Source organism: Carlito syrichta, unplaced genomic scaffold (genome assembly GCF_000164805.1).
Source record: "Carlito syrichta isolate Samal-C Ts95f unplaced genomic scaffold, Tarsius_syrichta-2.0.1 Scaffold163527, whole genome shotgun sequence".
NCBI classification, from domain to species: domain Eukaryota; kingdom Metazoa; phylum Chordata; class Mammalia; order Primates; family Tarsiidae; genus Carlito; species Carlito syrichta.
In genome coordinates, this window is record NW_007107623.1 from 87553 (window position 1) to 115507 (window position 27955).

The 27955-nt window shown below is 42.4% G+C and overlaps 1 protein-coding gene across 1 annotated transcript; it reads left to right on the forward strand.

Moving 5' to 3' along the window:
• The first annotated feature begins 1666 nt into the window (after positions 1–1666).
• Positions 1667–27846, forward strand: KIAA1147 (KIAA1147 ortholog). The gene is made up of 8 exons (XM_008051099.1): positions 1667–1761; positions 2700–2858; positions 15210–15344; positions 22062–22180; positions 23193–23324; positions 23426–23576; positions 24232–24300; positions 25924–27846. The coding sequence occupies exons 1-8, from the start codon at positions 1667–1669 to the stop codon at positions 26117–26119; spliced, it is 1056 nt and encodes a 351-aa protein (XP_008049290.1). The 3' UTR covers positions 26120–27846.
• The last annotated feature ends 109 nt before the right edge of the window (positions 27847–27955 follow it).

Below are 27955 nucleotides of genomic sequence, written 5' to 3' on the forward strand. Positions count from 1 at the left end.
ATCACACTGGCCAGAATCTACTCATGCAGTTACTAAAAGGCAGTCTTCATTTGGGAGGCCATGTACCAAGCTAAAAATAGTGGCTTCTACTCCATTTAAAAGGGAAAGAGTGGGTATTAATTCGGGGCTTATACCCCTGATATATCTATATTTCTTTTTTTCTAAATGCCTTTTTATAAAATTCGTATCTTAAGATGCACCTTAAAAACAGATTTATTGGTCAAATAATTTTGGGAAACATTAACCACTATATTGATCTCATAGAGTTTTAAAATGCAGAGTGGAATATTAAAGGCTCTAATAAGTGATACAATAAAGGAATGTGTTTATCTTTGTTTGACTTAAGATAATTTGGCTAAAAAACAGATTTTACAAATTATTTTTCTTTTTTGCAGAAACTCTATTAACTTAAGCTTGGAGAACACTGCTTTGGGAATCACTGAAAATTCCTTAGTGTGCAGTGATGCACACATTTTAAAAGCAGTTCGTTCCTAAGGATGTAGTCAACAGAAATGTGCTCATATTGTGCTGGTCAAGGTTCAGTCAGAGAAACAGAACAACTAGGAGATATATAGAGGGATTTGTTGCAGGGTCTTGATCTTATGCGATTGTAGTGCCCTTGTCTTTGTGTCTGATGATGGAGCTAGGATTCTACTGGGCACACAGTTGTGGAGGAAGACAGTAAAGTTGGGAAGGATAGTAAACTGGAATTCATGAGGACAGGTGGGAACCTGGATCAGTCTGTCACTCTCTCTAGCTCTGGCAATGTGAGTGTTCTGTGGGAGAAGCTAATGCTCCTCATTATGGAGCTGAACACACACCTGCATTGGAGTCAGAGCCCCTGAAGCAGGACCCAGGAGAGGTGGTTCCAGTATCATCTGGCCTTACTGCCACTCCTTGCCCCTGCAGCGAGCTTGCAGACAAGCACATATGCAGGGGAGCTGCCTGATGCTCCTGTACCAACTTTCTGAATGCAAACACAACACAGCCTCTGCTTCCCTTCCAAATCTCAACTGGAAACATACAAAGAAGGGAATTCTGAGAAGTATAGTTCATCCTAGCCAGGTCAGCACATTACAAAGCCACCACATGAGTACTCACCAGATGGCAAGTGCAGGAGTGTTTACAGCAGTGCCAGGTGGAAATAACCTAAATGTGCACTGAGTAGGCAAATAAACTGCTTCATGCATGTAATAGAAGGAGTAGGTGAACAAACTTGCTACATGCATCAACATGGGTGAATCTTATGAAAAAATATGGAACAAAAGACAAAAGAATGTTAACTATAATTGCATTTGTAGAAATTTCAAACATGACCATGCTAATTCATGATGTTAGAAGTCAGGATAATCGTTACTTTGAGAGAGGATTAATGACTTAGAGGGGCTAAGAGGGAGGTTTTTGATGTGCAGTTAATACTCTTTCAGCTTCTTGGTCTGGGTGCTGGTTACACAAATATGTTTACTTCTGGAAAACTCATTGAGCTGTAATTTGTGCACTTTTCTATGCTTACATTTCAATTCAAGGTTTAGGTAAATTAAGACTTTAACAAGTTATTGTGCAGTCATGGACAGGCTGGGTTTGAGAAAAGAAATAAAGCCCTGTACTAAGCCCTTTTCTTTGAATGATTTTGTTTAACTTACATCTTCCTTTCCCCACAGGAAACATGGTAGAGTGGTGCTTACCTCAAGATATCGACCTCGAAGGTGTTGAGTTCAAGTCTATGGCCAGTGGTTCCCATAAAATTCAGTCTGATTTCATGTAGGTACTTGTGAAACTAAGTCATCTTTGTACCATTTCCTCCACTCTGCCCCCACCCTCTCCCCAAAGCATAAGGGCTCTCAGCAGGGGATCTTCAAGTGGTGTGTACAAATGCCCTTGAAAATATATGTATAGTTTTGTGTTTATATCAATTTTCTAGCAAGAAGAGCTCTAGCTTTCATCAGATTCTCAATAGGTTTCATGACCAAAAGACTTAAGACTCTCTACCACAGTGGCTCTCTCATTTTCTAAGAACTTATATGTACCTCACTTGAGGTTTGTTTTTAATGACAAAAATGTAGTTTCAGCTCAGTGTTGGTTAACTTAGGACATCTGTGTTCTAAAACTTGAAATTCCAGCTTTAAGTAAGAACAGTTTTTTAGTTCTGTGTAATTGGGGCATCAAGGGTTTTGTGAGGGAAAACAACTGGAAATAACTTAAGGGTAATGAAGTAGCTTTAATCTCCTCATTGGGCTGAAACTGTGACTGGTACAAGTCTGAGAAAGAGGAAGGAAATAAAATGGCAGCTCAGCCAAACATATCAAAGACTCAGGGACTGAGAGAAGAATCAGTGTGCTTTATGCTATGAAAACAGTGTGAGTGCTCCCTTCTGAGTCACTAGTTTTGGTGCAGGAAAGAAGGGATGTGTTCATGGCTGTGGGCAGTTGAGCAGCAAGTTTGCTGGAGACTGAGTCCCAGCTCCAGCTGGGTAGCCTTGGGAAAGTTCTGTAATCTCTCCAAACCGTGGTTGTCTCATCTGTAAGGTTGAGTGGCTTGGCCTAATTGTTCCCCTAAAGTTCTAAGAGTTTGTTTTAAGGCTGAGCTTTGTCATTTAGTGCCCTGGACACAGTTAATTTGTTGTTTGTGATTGCGGATCGAAGACAAAACAAATTTCTCTCTCTGATTTTGAGCCACCCTACCTATTTGGTCTCTTTTAGATATTTCCGGAAGGGGCCCTTCTTTGGCCTGGCGTGCTTTGCCAACATGCCTGTGGAAAGTGAGCTGGAACGTGGTGCACGAATGAAGTCTGTGGGCATCCTCTCTCCCTCCTACACCTTGCTCTACCGCTACATGCACTTCTTGGAGAACCAGGTTCGGTACGTGGCTTCCATACGTGTGCAGGAAGGCAGCAGGACCTGCCAGCTTATGTATTTGGTATGAGTTCTCGGAGATAGAGCGTAGGTGCCAAAACAGCAGATGTCTCTCCGAGAATGTTGGTGGCCATGTTTCGAGCCTCAGGTGGTGGTCCTTTCATTTCAGCCAATGTCCTGCTTAACAGTTCTTCATGCTATAATGAAAGCTGGGATCTGATCTTGCTTTCAGTTCTTATTTAATATTGTCATCAATTTTGTTTAATAATTTGTTGATAAGTTCATGATCTTTGCTTACCCTAAGCCACAATAACCTCCTTGCCCCAAGTAGTCAAACAAACTCTAGACTTTTTAAAACCTCATCCTTTATTATTGGGCTTATTATGATTTAGAGCAATAGGAAGATCATTTTTAACAGAAGCCACAAAACTGTTAGTTCCTTTATTTTATTTTTCATTATGCAAGTAACCCAATTACAGTTCAGATTTTGAGGAGAAAATCTATCCCTAATCCCTGAAGCACTGTTACAATTTCAGCACCTCTTTTCTGATATGTATGTGTGTGTACATTTAAAAAATATATTTAGCATCATATAGAATATACTTTTATAGCCTATACTTTTAAAATGTATCACTGTTTTAACATTTTTATGCAACATAATCTGTCTTGATCTTCATCTTGGAAAACAGCATTTGTTGTTTGCAAAAAAAGAGTTTATTTTTTTTTTAATTATATAAATATACAAAGGAATTGTAAAAATTCTCTTAAACAATAGCACTTAGAGATAGCCACTGACAATATTCAGTGAACGTCATTCTAGAATAGAAATATGTTTACAGCAATAGGACCAATATTTTGTGAAAATTTAATTTTATCAAATAGACTATTTCAATGAAATATATGTAGTATATAGTTTTAGTTGTAACTTTAAGTATTTTTTCCACAAAAATATATACTCTTTCTTGAAATATTCCTTCAATGTTAAGAAAAAAAATTATGAAAAATTTGAAGATATAGTGTCATTATTGAGAAATAACATACAAACAGTTAAGTGCACAAATCTTAGCTTTGTTGTTGGTGTTTTTAAGTTGTGTTTTAACTGTAAAGAATGTCTATTATATTTCTTCTTATTCCTTTCTCCTATTTCACATCTCAATTTTTATATATTGCAAGATTATTTTTACATTTTGTTCTGCAATTGTAATGCCCTCAGTTCTTAAGTATTGGTTATCTTTTTAAACGGATTTAACAACCATGTCCAGAACTTTATGGTGCCTTGCTCCATTTCTTGAGTTCTTGCTTTGGTTTATTTCTTGGTTGGTTGGAATTTGCCCCCAAGCACCTTTCTTTCTTTCTTTGAAAGAATCGTGAGTGCTACCTTCTCTGAGTTCTCATGTGCTTTATAATATTGATCTATTCCCTTTGTCCTTGGCTGGTTGTAAGATTTTTAGATGATTCTTCCTTCCCCTCAAGATGCTGTAGATACTACTCTGCTATTTTCTGAAATTTGGGATATGTCTCTCCATCCAGATACCTATAGATTCTTTCCTTATCTATGATGTTTCTGAACTTGCCAGATACCTATTAGTTCAGATCAGTTTTTTCTGGGATAGTTTGTCTCCTTTGCTCGACATAGGGGTCTTTTATTCTTAATTTCAGAAACTTTCTTTCTGTAATAAAATATTCAACTTTTTCATTCTGGTTTTTTTTTTTTCTTCTCCCAGAACACCCTTATGCATATATTTTCTCTCTATTGTCCTCCATATTTATCATTTTGATGATTATTTTAATAGCTCTTTTGTGTTAGCAATGTCCTATAAGTTTACTTGGTTTTTCTCTGTGGATGAACATTTAGCATGTTTCTATTTACTTTTTACTTTTTAAACTGCTCCTCTACATTTTGGAGCTGTGATTAACACCTTCACACATATATCATTTTTTGTATTTGAAGTACTTCCTCAGTTTTTTTTCCTCACAGAAGTAATATTATGAAGTTTTAAAAAAATTTATTGAAACCTGACACTTAAAAAATTTTTATTTAAAAAAATTAATTTTCCAATTAGGTAATACATTCTTATAATTCAAAAGCAAGTAATTATAAGTAAATATCATATCAGAGAGTACCCTGACTGAATGTCAGTAATAGACACCCCAAAATACTATGGCCCAATTAAGATAGACGATTCTCAAGTAACAGCCTAGAGATAGGCAGATAGTTAAGGTGGCTAGTCTGCTATGTTCCATCCAATTGTTCAGGAACCCACATTCCTCTCTTATTATTCCACCATGTACTCAGAGTGTTTTTTGTCTGTTTGTTTTGTATTCTAAGGTGTTCTTGTCCAAGTGTTTAGAGCCCCTCACCACTACCATGTTTGCATTTCAGCCACAGGGAGGAGGGAAAGACCAGAAACTGCATACCTCCCTCCTTCTACTTCATTGTCAAGTTCTCAGCCCCAGAGACATACCTAACAGCAAAGTAGACTAGAAATTTCGCCTTTAAGTGTGTGACCCTGTGGCAAGTTAAAAGTCTGGGGCTGGCCGGCTCGTTGGCTCAGCCTGTAATCCCGTGCCTTTGGGAGGCTGAGGTGAGTGGATTGCCTGAGCCCGCGGGTTTAAGACCCGCCTGGGCAGCAAGACCTCATCTCTACAATAAATCAAAAAATCAGCCGGGCGTGGTAGCGCATGCCTGTAATTCCGGCTACTCGGAAGGCTGAGGCGGAAGGATTGCTGGAACCCAGCAGGTCGAGGCTGCAGTGGCCAGGAGCGGCCACTGCACTCCAGTCTGGGTGACAGAGTGAGACTCCAACTCAAAAAAAAAAGTCTGGGGCTTCGGTTATAAGCACAAAAATGGGAAGAATGACTTTTGGGAATAAATTGGCAGCCTCTGCTTCTGTTTTGCCCTCTGGCCACCCATATTCATGTCTTCTCTTCTCTCACATGCAGAGTCGATTCCTCCTGTGCCAAGGGAGACATCACAGAATCTCACCCAGTTAATGCTGCCAGTCTCAAGTGCAGGACTTTTCTGTGATATGCAGTAATCCTTTGCATTAGACCAGGGCATGGTTCTTACCCTAAAAACCTATAGACAATCCCTCTACTCCCCACCTCCCAAATGCAATATAGAAGGTAAAGTAGGAAACACAGTTCAAGCCTCTGTTTGGAAAAGAAAAGAATGAGAAATACAAGCAGTCATTAGTCCATAACAATAATACAATTCTGAGTAGTATGCTCTTGGTTAGGCTTTGATTCTTCTGTGTAGAATTCTTTGTTCATTTTCCCCCACAGCTCCTGGTTTCTCCTTCTAAGAGGTTCTTCTTTCATTTTCCTTAGTAGCCATACCAAAGTGGAAAACATGCCTTTTGTTTTGTTTTGTTTTGTTTAAGTTGGAGTCTCACTCTGTCGCCCAGACTGGAGTCCAGCCTCTACCTGCTGGGTTCCGGCGATCCTTTCGTCTCAGCCTTCTGAGAAGCTGGAACTACAGGCGTGCGCTACCACGCCCGGCTAATTTTTGATTTATTGTGGAGATGAGGTCTCACCAAGTTGCTCAGGCGACATGCCTTTTTTGAGGCTGTACAGCTTAGAACACATTTCCTACTGTCATAGGTTTGGGAGTCTACTTGGAGGTGAGAAGAGTTTTTATAGGGCAGGCAGGTGGCAATTCATGTTCCTCATAAACAAAATAGCATTCTGGTCTGTTTGTTTCTAGTTGGTTCCAGGTAGAAGTATCCACTGCCAAAGATCTCTGGTTCATGGTTTTCTTTTTATTTATTTAATATTTTTAAAACTATTTTTGTTGTTATTGTTTTGGGGGAATCTCTCTCTGTCACCAAGGCTGGCGTGCAGTGGCGCAGTCATAGCTCCCTGTAGCCTTGAACTCCTGGGCTCAACCTTGAGCAGTCCTCCTGCCTCAGCCTCCTAGTAGCTGGGACTACACGCATGTACCACCATTCCTGGCTAATTTTTTATTTTTGTAGAGACAGGGTCTCACTATGTTGCCCGGATTGGTCTCGAACTCTTGGTCTCAAGTGATTTTCTACCTCAGTCTCCCAAGTTACTGAAATTATAGATGTGAGCTATTGCTCCAGGCCCTGAGCCATGGTTTTTAAACGTAGGCTCTAACTTAGTTACTGGTCTCTGTTCTTGGTCCATCCCTCTCTCCCTCATTTTCATAGCAGCCGCCTTAAACTGTACCTAAGTGTGATCTTTATGAATAAGCTGACTCCCATATCTGCCCAAGAACACTTAATTAGAAACTTTCAAAGATGCCTTGAGAGAGACTCTTAATTCCTGCTTTTGGGGTACAGAGGCATTGACTTTTCCAGCCCTATGAAAACCCAAATTAGCTGGGCTTGGTGGCTCAGCCTGTAATCCCGCGCCTTTGGGAAGCTGAGGTGAGTGGATTGCCTGATCCCGTGGGTTCGAGACCCTCCTGGGCAGCGAGACCTCATCTCTACAATAAATCAAAAAATCAGCAGGGCATGGTAGTACGCGCCTGTAATTCCCGCTACCCAGAAGGCTGAGGCGGAAGGATCGCCAGAGCCCAGCAGGTGAGGCTGCGGTGGCCGGGAGCGGCCACTGCACTCCAGTCTAGGCGACCGAGTGAGACTCCAACTCAAAAAAAAAAAAAGAAAAAGAAAACCCAAATTATTGGAGTCCTCATTGATTTACATTGCAGAACTTAGAAAACACTACCCTTACTAGGCTGTATTTTCTTCCATTTCTGCTTGCAAACTGGCCAATTCTTGTCTATTTTCATCTTGTAGCAGCTTGCGGTCATTACGACAACTTAGCCTATACTTTAGCTAAAGCAGAAAATGATGCCTGCTCTTTTCTATGTATCATTTTCTGTTTTAGCTAGAGTACAGGCTAAGTTACTATCACAGAAATAAGGCCCAAAATACAGCAAATCAAGCATGATATGTACAACTTTTCTGGCATGGCAGTCCCAGAGGTAGAGAAGCAGTTCAGTGTGGGTAGATGGTTCTGTTCCACTGGTCATTCTGGACCCGAGTCATTCTGTCTTATATGATGTCATCTTCTAGAGTGTTGTCCTCATCCACGTGGTATAAGCCAACTCACCCTTGCCATGTCATCTCCCAGCCTGTAGGATGGGGGAAAGACACAAGAATCCCAGAAGTTGAGTATGTCATTTCTGCTCACATTGCATTGGCCAGTTCTTGATTACTAAGCACTCCTATCCACAAAGGAAATGTGGTCTTTAGCTGGGTGTCCATGTGACCATCTAAAATTGGGAAGGCTGATGTCCATAAGAGCTTTTCCTAAGTTTTCTTCTAGGGCTTTTATGATTTCAGGTCTGACATTTAAGTCTTTAATCCATCTTAAGTTAATTTTTTATATGGGGAGAGACAGGGATCAAGCTTCATTTTTCTGCATGTACCTATCCAATTTTCCAAGTACCATTTATTGAATAGGGTATCCTTTTCCCAGTATATGTTTTTGTCTGCTTCGTCAAAGATCAGTTGGTTGTTGGTATGTGGTTTCATTTCTGGATTTTTTATTCTGTTCCATTGGTCCATGTGTCTACTCTTGTACCAGTACTATGCTGTTTTGGTTACTAGAGCCCTGTGGTATAATTTGAAGTGAGGCCATGTGAGGCCTCCAGCTTTGTTGGTTTTGTTTAGGATTGCTTTGACCACTCTGGTTCTTTTTTGGTTCTATATAAATTTAAGGATTATTTTTTTCTAATTCTGTGAAAAATGGCATTGGTTATTTGATATGGATTGCACTAACTCTGTAGATTACTTTGGATAATGTGGTAATTTTACCAATGTTGGTTCTTCAAATCCATGAGCATGGGATGTTTCTCCATTTGTTTGTGTCCTCTGTAATTTCTTTCATTGAAGTCTGTAGTTCTCCTTATAGCTTTTATTCACCTCCTTGGCTAAATATATTCCTAGATGTTTTAGCTTTGTGGCTGCTATTTTAAATGGAATTGAATTTTTTATTTAATTTTCAGCATGGTTGCTATTTTGTATAGCAGTGCTACTGATTTGTATGTGTTGAGTTTGTATCCTAAAATTTTACTGAATTCATCTGTTAAATTCAGGAGTCTTTTGTAGAAGTCTTTAGATTTCTCTGGGTATAAGATCATATCATTAACATACAGAGATATAATGAAAATGTGGTATATATACACCTTGGAATACTGTGCAGCCACACAAAAGAATGAAATCTTGTCCTTTTGCAGCAACATGGATGGAGCTGGAGATCATCCTCCTAAATAAACTGACTCGGAAACAGAAAACCAAATACTGCATATTCTCACCCATATGTGGGAGCTAAGCAGTCACCAAGTTGGAAATAATAGACACTGGGGACACCAATAAGTGGGAGGGAGGAAAGGGTAGGGGGATTTAGGTTCAGAAACTACCTGTGGGGCACAATGATCACTCTCTGGGGGATGGGCTATCTGAGACGCAGTCCCCATCACTACATAATAAGTCCATGTAGCGAACATGCATGTGTACCCCCTGAATCTAAAATAAAAATAATTTTAAAAATCAAATTAAAAACAAAAATTGGGAAGGTTCTCTTACTAAAGGAAGATGGACATGGCAGTGTTTACCACTAGCATAAAGTGAAATGTCTTCCCCTAGTTCCCATGTTCATCCAATAATGCCAGTAATCATGGCTCCTTTCTCATGTGATTACCCAAGGTTTATGTGTGTTTTTATACAAATACAAATGAATATTCTTATTTTTTCCCTTTTCATGCACCATATAGCATGTTATACATACTGTTTGCACCTTGCCTTTTTCATTCAGCAGTTTGAGAGATCTCAAGTCAGTAAATTGAGAGTGTCTCCATTGTTGCTGTCTTTTTCGTCTGTAGCATGTGCCCTATATAGAAGAAGAGTATTGTATTTATCAAGACCATTATTGGCAGACATTTGATTGTTTTCATGTATTTCTTATTATAAATGATGCTGCACCAAATATTCATTAACATCATACATTTAACATGTGAGGGGTATATCTGTACATTAAATTTCCAGAAATGAAACTGGTGGTTCAAAGGGTATTTGTAATTTTAATAGATAATGTCAAATTGCTTTCCATAGAGGCTGTACCATTTTGCACATCCAGCAGGAGTACAGGAGAATGTCTGTTGCATCACAGTGTTGCCACCACAAAAGTAAAAGTTTTGAATTTTGGGCATTCTATCATGACGAAAAAAACAGTACATCAGTATAGTTTTAATTTGCATTTTTCTTATAAGTGAGTTTGGACATCTTTAGATATATTTCAGTCATTTGTATTTCTTTTGCTGTGAATCATTTCTAGCCTTTGCTACATTTTATTGTTGTCATTGGCCTTTTCTTATTTATTTCTAGGACTAGGAAAATCTGTTGTTCTATGTGATATAAATTGAAAATATTTTCCCACTTTGTCATGTGTCTTTTAACATTACTTTCTTGTCATGTAGGAGTTTTCTTTGAATTTGTTAATCTTTTTATGACTTCTGTCTGGAGCCATAGCTAGAAAGGTTGTCCAGTGTGGTAATTAAAGAGTGCTAGAGGCAACATGAGAGAAGATATTCGTATGACAGAGTTAAGGCAAAGAAAGAAGCATAGTTAGATAAGCCCAGGTCTAGGCTGGGACATCTCTTGACTGCAGCAGTGACTTGTATATAAATTCACTAGACTCGATTTCAGCAACACCTCATCTTGTTTTCTATTCCTTCTGACTTCTGATGTTCCAAACTTACTTATTTGTATTTCATCTACACCTCTTGCCTTCAGTATTTCTCTAGCTAGAGAGTCCTTTTTATGATTATTTCTTATTAATAAGAAGATATTGGATAGCTATTTTATTATTTAAAAAATTAAATTTGAAAAGGGAAGAGGGACAGTTATTGAATAATAAAGACCTAAGACACATAACCACATTTTAGCTTGCTTAGCTCTTGATTAAAACCAACCAACTATACTATTTTTGGGGCAATTGGTATAATTTGAATATGGGCTAGCTATTAGTTTATATTAAGTCATTATTATTAATTTTGTTTGGTGAGATAATATCGTGGTGGTTATGTTACTTAAACAGACTTTTCAGTTAGAGATGCTTAGCAAAGTATTTATGGATAAAATGTTACAATGTGGGATTTTCTTTAAGATATTACCAGGAAAAAAAGTAGTGGTGGTAGGGCGTAGGGTATAGATGTGATCATATTGATCAAATATTGATCATTATTAAAGACAGGGGATGGATACATGGGGTTCCATCAGGTAGAAGACAGGTGATGGATAATGGGGTTCATTATTATCATCTTTCTACTTTTTGTGTATATGTTTGAAAATTTCCATAAAGAAAAGTTTAAAAAGACTAAATATAAGATTACCACAGTTATTGTAGGAAATTTTTAAAAATAGAGAAAAGCTCCAGCCGAGTGCAGTGGCCCAAGCCTGTTATCCCAGCACTTTGGGAGGCCGAGGTGAGGGGATTGCCTGAGCCCACGGATTCGAGAACAGCCTGGGCAACTTGGCAAGACCTCATCTCTACAATAAATAAAAACAAAAAAAAATTAGCCGGGTGTGGTAGCATGCGCCTGTAGTTCCAGCTACTTGGAATACGGAGGTGGAAGGATCGCCTGAGCCCAGCAGGTCAACTCTGGGGTAGCCGTTAGCGTGTCACTTCACTCCAGCCTAGGCAATGGAGTGAGACTGCAACTCAAAAACAAAAACAAAAACAACAAAAAAACCAGAGAAAGGCTCAAAGAAAAAAAAATCCCACCAGCCAGACATATCTACTGTTAACATTTTGTTATATAGCCTTCTAGTCTTTTCCCATGTGTAAATATATACACTTTTTTTTAAAAAAAGGATTATTGAGGGTATTCAGTGTCTTGATTTTATAACTTGATATGTTAACCTTTCAGTGTTTCATGATTAAAAGTTGGTTCCAACATATAGATGTATAATAATTTATTTAGCTATTTCACTGGTGTTGAGCTTGTAGGTTATTCCTTATTTTTCACTACTGTAAACACGAGCATCTTCATAAGTGATTGTTCATATCTATGAATAGCTCTTTAGGCCATGCTCCTAGAAATGGAATAATTGGATCAGAAGGTATAGACAGTATACAATTTGATATGATACAAACTATAAGTTACCTTTCAGGTGGTATCATTTTGCCCCTTCACCAGCAGTAAATGGGAGTGCCTGTTTTCCTGTATTCCTGCCACAGCCAGAAGGCAGCTTGTTCAGACTAGTAATAAATATACCAGGGTGTTGAAGCGTAACTGTTGCGTACGGACACCTCTGATTCTTACATTGGATGAACACCTGTGATTCTTACACTGGATGAACACCTCTGATTCTTACATTGTGGTGTGGCAGGGCAGGTAGGGTCAGCTGCTTAGGCACCTGCGTGGCCACATATGCCTGTGTTTTATCAGTTAAGGGGCTATGGTCTTATGGAGAACCCCAGTGTCTCCGACCCAGCAGCCTGTGGCTTCAGATCAGTAACATATCTTAAGCCAAATAATCTCTAGTTTTCACAGTGCCATGGCTCTTGGACAATTTCTGTAGGTGATTTCTTCATTTAGGACTTTGTATGGGTAAGCTCACCAGGAAGGTCTCCTTTCAAGTCATCTTTGAAGATAAACTTATCTTCCAGCACTCTTGGCCTTGTTTCAGTACTTTTTGGTTTATCTTGGTATTGTGGTCTGACAGTCCACCTTGTTTGTTGCAAAATATACAGTGTGTTTAGATCTTGAGGCTTTCATACAACAGTTGTTTAACATCCTTGCAGGAACTGACAATTTATATTTCGCTCTATGTACAGATTCTGTATTCTATGTTACTGCCTTATTCTTTCTGTCTCATCAGTCAGTGACATCTTAGGCTATCAAATGAGAGAATCCTGATACTAGCTTTTTGTCTAAAGGATTCTTAGTTACTTGTGAGCTGTCCTTTAAAATCTTGGATCCAGTGTAGAGTTTAATGTGGTCAAACAAAAAAGATAGTCAATTGAGCAGTAAATCAGCAAACAATAAATCTAGAAAATGAAAAAGTATCACAGGACAGGCACAGTGGCTCGTGCCTGTAATCCCAGGACTTTGGGAGATCGAGGCACAAGGATTGCTTGAGCCCAGGAGTTCAAGACCATCCTGGGCAACATAGCAAGACCTAGTCTCTACAAAAAATGAAATTAAAAAATTCGTAGGGTGTGGTGGTGTACGCCTATAGTCCCAGCTGCTTGAGAGACTGAAACAGGATTGCCTGAGCCCGGGAGGTAGAGGCTGTAGTGAGCTATGATCATGCCACTGTACTCCAGCCTGGGTGACAGAATGAGACAATGACTCAAAAATCAATCAATCAAACAAACAAACAAACAAAAATATTACATAAATTTCCCTTGACAACAGCCCCCTTTAATATAGAGACTGTAGTACTAAGAATATAACAAAATAATTCTTAGTGTTCTTTTTAGGGAAATTTGGTCCTAATGAAAACACCTTTGAACTTAATTGTCTTTGTGTGATTTTTTTCTACTAACCAAACTTTCATCAATTTGACACACATCCCTGAAGAGCTTCTAAAACCTGCCATCTTCTCAGAATATTCAGACAAACTTAGCCACTGTGAATTTCCCATCTAGTTCCCATCACGAACATTTGTAAAAGTGAAAGAAATTATTACAAGCACTCTCATCCCAGATAGTCATTTATTATTACATTGCATGGGCACCTCCTCTTGCAAAACTTAAAGCAAAATGTGTAGGAACCCTGAAATTAGATCTCTCATCCAGGGAGGACTTTATTTTAGTAATCATATTTTGAATATAGTGATGATTTTTTAAAATCTTCTCAAAATATAAATTTGCCTGAAGGTCTCTTGTCATCACCTTGACATTGAAAGCTATAAGTTGTTCTGAAGTGGAGTTGGTTGGAGAACAGCTGCTACCAGTTGGTCCATGAAAACCTTGACTCCGAGCTGTTTCACAGTTTGGAGTAAGCCACACCACAAAGGCTGTTTGCCAGGGGTGGGGGTGGGGATTGCCTGTTTTTAATCCCTGTTGTCCCAGGGCCAACCATAATTAGGGAGGCCTCCCCTTGCTCAGTGAAGCTATATTTTGCATCTTTTTCATTGTTTGATGGAGATTGTAGGAAACTGAGAAAATAAACGTGGACTAAGAGGGTTTTGTTCCCTTTTATTCCTTCCTAAGTTAGTTGGCTAGGGCTGCATAGCAAAGTGCCAGAAATGGGGTGGCTTAACAACAGAAACTTATTGTTTCCCAGTTCTGGAGGCTAGCAGTTCAAAGTCAGGGTGTCCATGGGGTTGTTCCCTCTGAGGGCTGTGAGGGAGAATCTCTTCCTCTGTTCTGTGCCTTCCCTCCTGGCTTCTGCAATCTTTGATGGTCCTTGGGTACACGCATCACCTTAATCTCTGCCTTTATGTTCACATGGTATTCTCTGCATGTGTGTGTCTCTGTGTCCAAATTTTCCTTTCTTTATAAGGACATCAGCTGGATTAGGACCCTCTCTAGTGACCTCATTTTGGCTCTATTATCTCTATATAGACCTTATCCAAATAAGGTCACATTCTAAGGTGCTGGAACCCTGGCGTATTGTTTGGGGGAGAACCAAAATTTAACCTATAATACCCCCATTAAAAAGAATGACAAACAGCTCCCACAGTGCTCTTGCACTTGGGCAAGGAGGATGGGGGCGAGGGGGCAGGATTCTCCATTGTCCAAGTGGCCCACAGCCTCAGTGCTGCATTCTTGCTTTTGGGGTCAGTCCGCAGGGTTTTCCAGAGTCAAGCTTCCTGAGCACAGTGTGGGTAGGAAGATAAGAGATGCTGATGCTTTTTATTTTTTTGTTACCTGATGAAGAAATTATGAACCCTAGTGACATCCAGCAATAACTGTTTTCCCTTATTTGAGACATTGAGGGATAAACTTCTCCTTATTCTTCTATAATGACAAAGCAAGCATGAGTTCTCTAAACAAAGAACAGCTTTAAGCAGAGAATTTGTCAGCTTCTGAGTTGTCCCTTCTCATGGCCAGCAGCTGTCCTCTGGGAAGTGGTACCCAGTCTCCAGCCTACCTTGCCCAAGAACAGTAGTCATTATTCACAGTCTGTTGATTCTGTCTGTTTCCCGTGAGAAAAAGAATGTGGCACACGGTGCTTTCAGAGTTTCAGGCCTCTGTTTGAGCTTTTCTGAAGAATCTTCTGTAACATCAAAGGAGACGTCTTGAGTAACCTCAAAATGGGGATCTGTCGAGAATACAGGGCCTTTGAACCGAACGTTACAGTCCTTGAGGTGGGGGGTTGGTAGCAGCACCATGGCCAGAGCTCTTCTCACTGTGCATGTGTGTGTTGTGCAGACACCAGCTGGAGATGCCAGGACATTACTCTCATCTGGCTGCCTTCTACGAGGACAAGAAAGGGCTGCTTCATACTGGTCCCGGCAGAGGCAGCAGCCTGCCCCCTGTCTGCTGGCTGCCTTCCATCCACCGATACATGTACCCCGAGATGAAGGTGAGGTCAGCTGTACTCTCACACAGTACTGGACTTGTGTCTGGAAATAGCAGCTGCTGATTAATTTTTCATGAACAAGGAATTTGTGTCTTGGGCTCATGTGTGAAGTCTGCTTTTGATAGGATAGGGTGGTAATGTAAGCTAAGCAATTGGGGTTTGTTTAAGAAACAAGGCAAGTTATCTAAAACAATATGCTTTCTAGACACTTCTGTTATCACAGTGCAATGCTGTGTGTGACAGGCAGGTCAGTTGGGCTGGACTCTTGGGGGGTGAGGCGGGTTCGGTTCTGTTGATTGCTCCCAAGATTTTAGTCAGACATTTGAAGTAAAGACGGGATTTGAGGATATTGTGTTTGATATTACTTAGTTAGAATATGTTTGATATTACTTTATTTTGTATTTTTTGTGAAGTACTTTGACTTTGATACTAGATTGTGTTTGTTTATAGTTAACAAAACACCCAGCTGAGAGATGAGTGTTGGAAGGGTTCAAAGAGCATGAAGCTCCTCTTTCTCTTCCTTCTCCTCCTCCTGTGATTGGTCACAAGATATTTCAGTGGGAACCTAGGGCTCCCCGGTACAAAAACTCTATGTCATGAGTTTCAGAGGGGACTCTGGGAAGGTTTCTTGGAAGACGACCTGGTCTCTGAGTATTTGGCTAGGTGGAAAGTGAGGAGTGCTAATTCCACAGAGAGGGAAGGCAAGGGCAATAATAGTGAGAACCACGGTCTACCACTTTCCCAGCATCTTCTGTGAGTGAGGCATTATACCAGCTGTTTACCTACACCTGTTGCAGCACTCTTTAAGGTGTGATTATTTTTTCATCCCTGTTTTGTACCTAAAGCAACTGAGGCTTATAAAAGACCAGTGACTTGATTCAGGTCTTGTAGCTAGTAGGAGATAGAGTAGGATTTAAATACAGGACTGGTGCCACAGTCAACGTGTGGTCCCAGCCCCATTCCTTTGTCTTGGTGAAGATATAGACATGGAAAAACACAAGACTAGTTCATGGGACACAAACTCACTAGTTTGGCTGAGATTAAATATTCATGTTGACTGGTCATGAGAGAAAATATTGCAGAAATAGGTTGTAATCAAATTGCAGAGAGCTTTAAATACTACTAGATTATGGAATTTGAGCCCTAATAAGTATTAGTTAGGGTCTTGTCAGTAAAAGAGACCATGTTAGGTATTTCAAAACTAATTCAATACAGGAAATCAGTAATATAGGAGTTGGAAGGCTGAAGTAGTAAAAGGGAATAAAGTAACCAATATGTTAGTATTTACAGAGAACAAACCACCACCCTGTATTAGTTGTCTATTGCTGTGTAACAAATTACCCTCAAATTAATGGTTTAAAACAGTATATATTTGTTATCTCACAGTTTCTGTGAGTCAGGAATCCCAACATGGCTTACCTGGGTCCTCTGTGTCATTTTCTTTCATGAAATGGCATCAGACGGTTGGAGTCTCATCTGAAGGCTTGATTAGGGAAGTATCCATATCTAAGCTCAAGTGGGTGTTGGCAGGATTAAATTTCTTGAGGGCTGTTGAACTGAAAGCCTCAGTGCTTGCTGGTTGTTTGTGGGAAGCTGCTCTCAGTTCTTAGCCGCATGGGTCTCTCCAGTATGGCAGCTTGCTTCATCTAAGCCAGCCAGATAATCTGCTGAAAAGGTGGAGGTCAAAACCTTTTGTAACCTGATTGTGAAAGTGACAGCCCTGCAATGTCCCCAGATTCTTTTGGTCAGAAGCAAGTTACTCAAGAGGAAGAGGGGATTGCATAATGCTGTAAATACCAAGAGGTAAGACCATTGGGACAGTCTTAGAGTCTAGGCTGCCTGCACACTCCCCTAGGGCTGGGCTGACAAACAAGAAGCGGCATGATCAAAACCGTGGACCCTGGAGAGGGTCCCTGCATGGCCAGGCTCAGATCTCTGAGGGAGGCACTGTACATCTGACACTGTTGAGTCACAGTTGTCTTCTGCTGCTCAAGAAATACTAGCAGGAGCAAAAAACTGAAGAGAGTTCATTCTCCCTTCCTCCTGCTCTCTAGTTCTATTCCTTGCTCCCCATTGAAGAAGTCTAATGGGGAGCCAGTTGGCGTGGGAGTACAGGAAATGTCAATTGCAGATTTCCCCATCCCATGGCACGGGCTGAGAGACAATAATTAACATGGTCAGAGGGTCACTGGGTGATGCTGGGCTTGTATTGACCCGAACCCTGCTCTCTTTCTGTCTGCTAACTCTGATCCACTTTTTTTGTGTTCCTTCTGAGTCCAATTGCTGCTGAAATAGTTCCAGGCCCCAGTATCTGAACTGAATGTCCCTGGATTCTTTTCCTCAAGGGGCCAGAAAGGAGGGACAAAGGGAGAAAAAGGAAAATTGTCTTCTGCATTGCCCTGTGGAGGGCAGCACAGCTCATTACATACCCGTTCAACCCTAGGAGTTGCAGGGAAAGGGTACTTCTGTAGGCTGCAGACATAAATGTAGAGAATAGAATCTTCTTTTTAAAACTCAATATGTCAACACATCACAATGAAAAATATATGTACTTTTTGTTTTAGCAACCTCACTCCTCAGGATCTATGCACCAGAATGACGTATGTGTAAGAATGTTTACTTCAACATTGTTCAGAGTGGTAGAAAGGCCATCTATTAAACAGCCCTGATGAATAACAAATTAGAGCATGATAAAGCAGCATGGAAGGACTACCAGGTCTGTTTTTGTGAGAATAACAAGGTGCAGAAAAGTCGTCATCCCTCGGTATCCACGGGGGATAGGTTTCAAGAGAACCTCCCCCACCCTTGGATAACAAAATCTGAGGATGTTCAAGACCCCATAAAAAAAGGACATAGTATTTGCATAAAACCTACACAATCCTCCCAAATACAGATGTTCCTCGATTTACTATGGGGCTGTATCCCAATAAACCCATCATAAATAGAAAGTGCCTTAAGTCAAAAGTGTATTTAATACTGGCAACATAGCAGGTAGTCCCTGACTTCTGATGATAAGACTTAGCGATTTCTCAATTTTATGATGCTGCAAAGTTACCCCACTAAAGTCGTAAGGAGTGCCTTGACTTACCATGGGGTTGTATCCTAATAAAACCATCATAAAGTCAAAAAATAGGTAGGGATGGTCTGTACTTTAAATCATCTTTGGGTTACTTTTAATACCTAATGCAATGTAAACGCTATACAAATAGTTTTTTTATACTGTATTGTTTTTTACTTGTTTATTGATATCTTTTTATTTTCCCAAATATTGTTGATCTTCAATTGGTTGAATTCACAATGTGGAACCAGCAAATACAGTCGACAGACTGAATATATGATATGATTACACTGTTGCTAAATAGTCATCGTCTTAGGTATAGATCATGAACACACACACGTATACATGAACATGGAAAAATGTGGATGGGTGAATACTAGGGTAACACATGTATTCCCTGGGATGAATTATGGAGCATAGGGCAGTGCTTATGTGTATTAAAAAGGAAAAAAAAATGGCAGCACTAAAAAAAGATACATATCATTTATCATATATATATGTGTGTGTGTGTGTGTGTGTTTATATAATATATACATGATTCCATTTGCCATTTATAGAAAGCCATGTATGAGGCAAGGGAGAACCAAAAAAACAAAACTTGGAATTGTCTTTTTGGAGGGCAGGCCCCTTGTAGTACAGGGTTCCTCCACTAGGTAAGTAAGAGTTCTAGGAACCCACCAGCATCGGTGTACCAGCTAGCATTGTTGTGAGAGGCTGTGTTCAGCTTCAGTGCATTTTTCTGGGAGGTGCTTTCAGTGTATTTTTGTGTTGGGTGATTTATGAGCACTCATGCCCACACCATGCTGGGTGTTCAGCAGTCTTTGACCCAAAATGGCATGACCATCGTGCCCGTTCACCTGATCTCACCCTGAGTGACTTTTTGTTTGTTTCCCTGGATACAAAAAGTTCTCAACGGAAAACATTTTGCCAATGCAGAAAAGGTGAAACAAAAAATGTCAGAAGCACTAAAAAACATCAAAATTGATGAGTTCAAAACTGTTTTAGGCAGTGGAAAAAGTATCTTGATAGGTGTATTGCATTAAACGGAAAGTGCTTTGAAGGCAACTGAAGTTTAAACATGTAAGAATAAATGCATAATTTTTTATAAATAATTTCTGGTTTTTGGAGGGTTCCTCTTGTATTCATACATACTAAGACATTTTTGTATGCTTTTTATTGAAATATAGCATTTATAGGCATAAGCTCAAATCATAAGTATAAAGTTCAGTGAATTTTCTATAATGTGAATACATATAAAATCTTTTAAGTTATTAATGTTTGAGCAGACCTAAGACTGTTTTGTGGAAGAAAAAAAAACTGGAAAGGAGGCAGGAGGAAAGGATGGAAGCCCATCTGAGTCTGGATGTGCATGCCAAATTATCCCCTTAGGGAAATGGGGAAGTGGGAGAAGGTGGGGAGACTGGGCCCAGGAGTGGAGGAGTGCCCTCGTGTTGAATACAAGTTGAGAAGAGCCCACAGTGGAGACTGAGCCCTATGGACTTGCTGACAGTGGTTAGGGTGCAAAAATAAGTTGGAGTAAACAGAGGATGGAGTGCAGGACTTGAGAGGTCAAAGGAAAAACATGAAGGTAGGAATTGTGGACATCAAGAAAAGAAAGTTCCCCACGAAAGCCACAGAGGAGCAGGGCTGGAAAGAGGGAAAGAGATTTGAATGAAAGCAGGAAAACGTCTGCTGCATTGTGCAGTGGTTGGGGTGGAGTGAAGAAAGGTAAGTAAGGTGTCTTTAGCACCAACTCCTTCAGAAGAGAGGAGGCAGCTGGTGGTGGCTGATTTCAGCGCTCCCCTGGCACAGGCCTGGGCACAGGATCTGAATACTTGCTGTTCCTAGGAAGTGCCATGCCCCCTCCTCCCCTTATCTCCGGGCCTCTGGATGTGCCATTCCCTCTGCCAAGAACATCGTCTCTCAGACTCATCCTTTATGTTGAAGGTTTGGCATCACTTCCTCCAGGAAGTCTTCTCTGTCTCTCCAAGAATGTTTACTCCAACAACCCCCATCCTTCTCCCATCACAGCTCTCATTGGGCTATATCTTAATTGCCTAGTTATTTCATTGTTTTCTTCCACTAGTCTGTACACTAGATGAGGGCAGGGACTGAATCTTTTTGTTTATTGTTGGAACTAGAATACTTAGTGTGTGGCACAAAGTAAGAGCATTAGAACTATTTCTTGAATGAGTGAATCCCTGAGTGAACACTAAATAAGATCAGAACTGATCATTTATTCTTGGATTCTGAAGGCCAGGACACATTGGGCAAGCCCTGCCAGGCCTCCATGTGATAAAATCACGTCAAGTGGTTGAAGAAGGCTGGGGAAGACCGGGAAATGTTGGACTTCCCTTTCTGTCTGATTGTTTGACTTTGATGAAAGATAGTGATTGGAGAGTTCTGACCGGACTTGGTCACTTGATCCCTCTCCTCCTGGTGATGTGGGATGCAGTCGCAGAGGATAGGCATGGGATCACAGACAGGGCACGCTCAATGGAGGACTACCTCATTCCAGTAATGGCGTCAGAGCAGGGGCAGTGCCTTGGAAAGGGAAATCCTCTCCAGGTAGTACAGATGCAGTTTTGGAGGGCCTAGGACAGGATTGACTGACAGGGCTCAAGGTTTCCGTGTGGGGGCCCTCAAGGGTTCTGTGTTGTTAAAACACAGTATGGCCTGGTGTCAGTGCCTCTCTTTAGAAGTGCTGTCACCTGCATCCCTAACAGGTGAAGAGCACTGTTACTTCTGACACTTTGGCATGGAAGTGACCTTCCAAAAGTTCATAAGGCACCAGGTTTGAAGCCTTTCTGTTGTGTCAGTGACCTCAGTGGTTGCCACATGTGTCTAATCCTTCATGCTAAGCACTTCCTGTCTTGTCTCAAGTGTTCCTTACAGCCATGAGGTAGGCCATGGTCTCTCCATTTTACAGGTAAGGATAGTGAACTAGAAACGTCAGCGCAGAGCCAGGGCTGGAATCCAACTCTTCCATAGGCCAGCATTGATGTTCTTACCCCTAGGAGAGTCCTTGGCTCAGGGTCCTAGCAGGCAGCCCTCAGGGGTCACCAGGCCCACACAGCTGACATCAAAAGGAAGAGTGATCACAGCTGAAGTGCAGTGGGGCAGTGGGGATTATGCCTGAGTCCCTCCTTGCTGTGACTTCCACAGATACCTCGCTTCGCATGGTAGCAGGTCCCCTTATATTCGGGGATCTGATCTGGGACCATTTGCTTGTCATGTTACTACTTACAGAGCTCAGTAATGTTTTTGAGTTGAATTTCCTTATTCAAGTGAAGTATGTCTTCAAATGTATTTATTTCTGACTTTTAAAAAGTCAGCTTTCTTTCCTGTGTACCTCTTTCTCCTGAGGAAGGTAGCCGATGATCCCTAAACACAAACATCAGTATATCTGGGAAGCTGTTGTATTCTAGAAATATTGTTTAAAGATGAACCTTTTAAAGTGAGAAACCTCATTTTGTGGGAAGTAACCATGGTTCTGTCTGACTGTACTTTAGATTTTTTTTTTTACTGGGGTGTAGCCTATACCTGTATTGGACATTTTTTCCAGTTTTTCTAACAAGCTGTTCTTCCCTTCCTCCTTCCCCATCCCCTTCTAATTTTTTCAGATCACACACCCAGCTGGCTGCATGTCTCAGTTTATTAAGTTCTTTGGAGAGCAGATCCTCATCCTCTGGAAATTTGCCTTACTTCGAAAGCGCATTTTGATCTTTTCTCCTCCACCTGTGGGTGTCGTGTGCTATAGAGGTAACTAGAAGGCAGAATCAGGCTCTTCTTAAATTCCCTGAAACAAAAACTGCTCAGGTTTTTCCACCATTGACCAAGTTTGGAAGACTTTGGGCCACATGAAGGGGATTGTGGTTTTCTAGCCTGCGAGTGACATGATTGGATATGGACTCTGGAGGCAATGTAGAAGATGGGTTGGGTGACATAGCAGTAGCCTGGCGAGAGATAAGGATCTGTATTAAAGCACAGAAGATGGATTCTAGATATTTTTAGGAGACAAACTGGATAAAATACGTTGTCTAGCTGGACGGTAAAGGCTCTGATGCACGTGAGGTTGTGATGGAGAAGAGTCTAAGATGACCGGGGTGTGGGGTCACCAGATGGGGGACCTAGGAGGAGTGGGTGGCAGGTTTGACAGGGCTAGTGTGGGACATGATGAGCGCACACTACCAGTGAGACTTTCACAAGGAGATGTCCACCACCCTTGCACAGCTGTAGTCAGGACCTGTAGGAAGTTGGGCTGGAGATAGATTTGAGAGTGGCATACAGGTTGCCCTGAAAATTGGGTGGGTAGTGTGCCCTGGGGAGCTATCACCTGGGAGTGAGGAGAGGAAGGCCGGACACAGGAGGTCGACCAGTAAATGCAGAAGGATAGAGGAGACAGGGAAGAGACAGAAGGGGGAGAACCAGAAGGTGCAAAGATTATAGTGGGCTGGAGTTCTGAAAAGGCAGAAGATCAGCAGTGTCAAATTCTACACATGACCAGCAAGAAAAAGACTGAAATGTGTCTATTGGGTTTGGTGAGCATGCCATTGGTGTGGCCTTCAGGGGTCAGGTTGTGCTGGGTACCCCGAAGGCTTGCCACCCCAGTCTCCTCAGAATGCCAAGACTACCTGGTTACTAGGGTACCTGGTGGCACAGAACCCTCCACAGCTTTGGAGGCCAACTCTTTGGAGGTGTTGTGCAGCAAGTTTCCGTGGAGGGAGGGGCTGGGGGCACACACTCTTCCCCCTCACTTCTGCTGTCCCCATAGTGTACTGCTGCTGCTGTCTGGCCAACGTCTCATTGCCTGGCATCGGGGGCACCATTCCTGAGTCCAAGCCTTTCTTCTATGTGAACGTGGCTGACATTGAGAGCCTGGAGGTAGAGGTGTCCTATGTGGCCTGTGAGTACGGGGCCCTGCCCTCATCCTAGTTACGCCCAAGCCCTTCTCCTCCCCATCGTGGGTCAGACAGGTTCCCACCTTGCTAACCCCGGCTTCTACAGGCACCACAGAGAAGATCTTCGAGGAGAAGCGGGAGCTGTATGACGTCTATGTGGACAACCAGAATGTGAAGACACACCACGACCACCTGCAGCCGCTGCTGAAGATCAACAGCGCTGACAGGGAAAAGTACCGGCGGCTCAATGAACAGAGGTGGGGGCAGCTCTGGGGGCTGGGGGACTCCACCCTTCCAGGACAGCCCAGGACCAGGGTTCTCTGTGGAACCTAGCCCTCTGCCCTTTCCCATGCGTTTCTGCTGTCCTCTGCTATCTGGGGGTGGGAGTGGAGGGAGCCCCTGCTCCCTCTGCACCCCCTGGATGGGGAGTGACAGATACGTGGGGCTGATTCTTTCTTTCCTCTCTAAGGAACCTTGGGGTCTGTGAAGCGCAGGGAGGGGCAGTGACGCCAACTCCCAGGAACTCCCCAGATGACCCGGTGGCTTGCCTGTGTGTGCTTAGAACAACCATATATTGAGCATCTCTGTTGTGTGGATCACACTGTTTAAGGAGCTTTTCCTACATCATCTCATGGGATTCTCAGTAGCTCGGTGATCCCGTGAAATAAATAGTATCATCATCATCCCCATTTGATGGGCAATCAGGAAAGATTGTCCCTTGCCTGAGATTACCAGGGGCAGAACTGGTCTGGAACCCTAGGGGTTTTGAGTCCAAGCCCTGTTGATTCCTTTCCTAGCTGGTGCTGCTTTTGGGGTGGCAGTGGTCCATGGGGGAGGTGGTGGCCCATTACAGGTGCCTGGCTGATGCCCAACCTGTGCCTGGGGTCCTGATGGCGGTCTCCTTCCCAACAGGCAGATGCTGTTGTACTCCCAGGAAGTGGAAGAAGACTACAACCCTTGTGAAGAGGACCTCTTTGTGCTGTGAGTCCTGGGGCTGCGGTGTGGGGCTTCCCTGAGATCCTTCAGCACTAACTGCTTTGGACAACCCAGATCCCTCCCATGTCATTCCCTGTGGTCCAGGGCACTTAGAGCTGGGCTGCATACAGAGGCAACCTCAAGCCCTGAGATGCCACTGGGGGATCCCAGAGGACCTAGGAGAAGAAGCATGGGTGGGCCATCAAGAGAAAATGGGGTTCCTGGTGTTTGTTTTCCTGTTGGGCTTTTACATCCAGGATGTCCACCACATGGATGCACTGTCTGTCCCTCAGAGCTCAGGGACTTATCCATTGCTTCCTTTGAGTGGAGCAGTTCCTCACACTTTTACGGGGATGCTCTGAAATGTGAACTTTCAAGTCACAATCTCTTTCCCCTCGATCTGTTTGTGGTAGGGGGCAGGAGCCAGGACCTTCATAGCTCATAGCACAATTTCATTCATTGTGTGAATACTGTGCAGCTGTCCTTGATACGAACAGAATTATCTCAGCTTCCTATTCCATCTTCCTACCCCACATCCGGGGACAGGGTTGGGGAACAACATTTGTAGTTTGATGTTGAAAACTTAAAGTGGATTTTACCACAGAAATGCAGTGCCTTGATTCTGGCAATGGGCATGCTGTTTAGATGGACGTGAGCAGAGCCACAGGCTTGAGCAGAGCCACAGGCTCGTCAAGGTGTGACACAAGCCATCACATCTGGAATTCCCGAGCATCCAGAACTGCTTTAGGCACTGGTCACTTTGCTGACTGAGAGGTCTGTGGGGGAGCAGTTACTAGACAGCGGGTGCCTTCCTGACAGGGCTCGCTTGTTCACACAGTGCTTGGAAGCAGTAACTTTGGAATCTTGCTCCAGGCATCATTCCACTCCCCTCAAAAGAGTAAACATGGGGATCAGATGCCCAGGAGAATGTCATCTCTGCCAATGTCCATGCCGTGCCTGCCCCCACTTCCTCCTCCACCCTCACAGTCAGGCTGCCAGCTTCGTGTCTCCATGCCTGGCCCAGCTTCACAGTGTCCACGTGGCTGCCCTGGCTGCTCCAAGGTCTGCCTCCTCTGTGTAGACAGTGTCAGCCGGGGCCATCTACCATGACATGGGCTGAAGGACCCCTTGCTAGCCTCCTTTTCTCTAGCAAGGCTGCTCTCCTGCCAGTCCTGCTACCTACCCCAGGCTTTGAGGGAGAATTTCCGTTTCTCGTTTTAAGTCTTGGCCTCAGAACTGCAGTATCAGGTTTTGGTTTTTGTTATTTAACTTTCTCCTTATAACTAAGCAGAGAGAAAAGCAGTGTGTGGGGGCCTCTCCCCAGGCTGTGTTTAAACCCTGGTCACTTCCCTCTTAACAAAAAATGGATTTTTGGCTGTTAGGCTTTGGCTTGCTCAGAGATTTCCCCAGTCATACTGTGATTAATGTTAAGTGCATTCTTTGCTAACCTTAGTAGTCTTTAATAACTGATTAATTTTTTACTCTGCTTTCCTCATTTAAAAGATACTTTTGAAGCCACTGGGTAGTATATTAAACAATATTGGCTTGGTTCCCTTTGAGTGGAGTATCTGGTGAACTTTTTTTGTCTGTTCTTCCCTCCCTTTCCTGTGCCTTGTCTTGTAAATGCAGGTTTTTCCTTGAACAAAACAACCGGATATTTCAGACTTTGTTGGAGGTGTCTGCCAGTCAAGACAAAACTCTAACAGCAGAGCATGCCCGGGGCATGGGCCTAGACCCCCAAGGAGACCGGAGCTTTCTCCTGGACCTGCTGGAGGCCTATGGCATTGACGTCATGCTGGTCATTGACAACCCTTGTTGCCCATAGGAAGAGGAACACAAGACTGGGAGCCACCTCACGTGGGATGACAGCAGCCTGGAGTTCACCCCAGGTCTCCAAAGGGCCTGATTTTTTATTAAGTTGACACAAAGGAATATTGTTTATACTTTCCAACAAATGTGATTTTTGCAGTTTCCTTTCTGCCCTTTTCCCTGAGGTGAGGTGAGATCACCTTGATTCTGTGTCCTGCCTTGTTAGGATGCTGGAATCCGCCACTTTTTCTCAGAGCAGCTTCTTCTTTGGGTTTGGTCTTAGGAGTTGTATCACTAGGAGTGGGTCAAGCTCTGGAAACTTCGGGATGGATTGTTCAGAAAGCCTGGATGGCCTTTGTCCCTTGATGCATTCAAGAATAAGACAACCATCTTGTCCAGTGTGGCCTTAGATGTTCATCTCCCTACAAGTGATAACCAGACCAGAGGACCTGCCAAGGCTTTCACCAGTTCTGGGAGTCAGTAGTCTCGGGATCTGATCCCTTTTCCTGTTTATTATGGCAACTCTGTGTCTTCTCTGTTGACTTGAGTAGGGACCATGGGGAGGGACAGAAGGATGCTTCTGACACCAAATAGGACAGAATGCTTAACAGAGAGTTGAAAACCAAAATTGTAGAACGAAGCCTTGAAACCTTTCTCAAAGTAACTTAATGGTGGCCACTCAATAGAATTTTCCCCTTCTCTGAACCCCTCCCCTTGGGATGGGTTGGCAGAGTCCTTAGGGGCAGTGCCAGCCTTAGCACTTGCAAGCAATTCACTTTGCAATTTAGTCTCTTTTAAGGGCTAAATATCCTCTTGGAATAATTTGAGTATTTTTAAAGAGTAGCTTTTGGGCCACCAGAGGGTAGAGTGGTTGAGGTCTGAATGGACTAGAGAAGCAGTCTTAATTTCTCCGTGTAATGAGAGTTCTCTGGAGGCAGGACCAGCCTAGCCTCTGGAGCAGTATAGATGTCCAGGATTCTGATATCTAGCAAGGATCTGAGCTGTTAGCTCAGAGGGTGGAGTGTGAAGTAATAAGACTGGCTGTCACTTTGGAGCTCTCAAAAAACAAACTTTTCATTAGCAGAGATATGACATTCCTTAGGCTAAGTAATTGGGTCTAGAGACCTAACAAGATTTGTTGAGAAAATTTGACAGTGCCTTCACCCAGGAAAGTGGTCAGGAACCAGAGTGTCAGGGAAGTATTTATCCACTTTCCTCTGAAGTGTTCTGGTCTGGGGTGAGTCCTCTTGCTACCTGTGTGTCAGCTGGCATCTTAAAGGATGGCAGCTTCAGTGTTTGTCAGCCATTCCAAAAGCCAGCATCTGTGAGTGAAATTTAGGCCTTTTTGGCCATGGTTGAGGATTTTGGCGGGATACTGGGTTGTTGGTGACAAATAAACTCTTCCTCTTTACCCTTCCTGGCCAGTTCTGATACTGGAGCAACCTTCGATGCATCTGTATCTGTGGCCAAGACCCAGTCAGGCTAATGTACACAGCAGGGAGGAATAACCTTCAAACTGATGGATCACACGCCTCATCTCAAAATGAGGTTCTTAGGGCTTACTGTTTTATTCAAAAGTCTCCTCACTGTAGCTCCTTGATATGGAACTCAAGACCGAAGAAATTCACATGTATGGAAAAGCAAATAGATGTTGCTTAATCAAGGTGGCAACTTTATGTAAATATATAAATAAGTTGGGCATTGAAATGTAAATTGTATGGTTAATACATTTTTCTCCTCTGCCGTGTGGTTTTAACCATCATTTCAGTAGTATATATGTTTACAAAAGAAAAAAATTTGTGTGTAGAGGCCGAAATTTCACCTTTTTTCTTCCTTACGAACAACCCCCTCC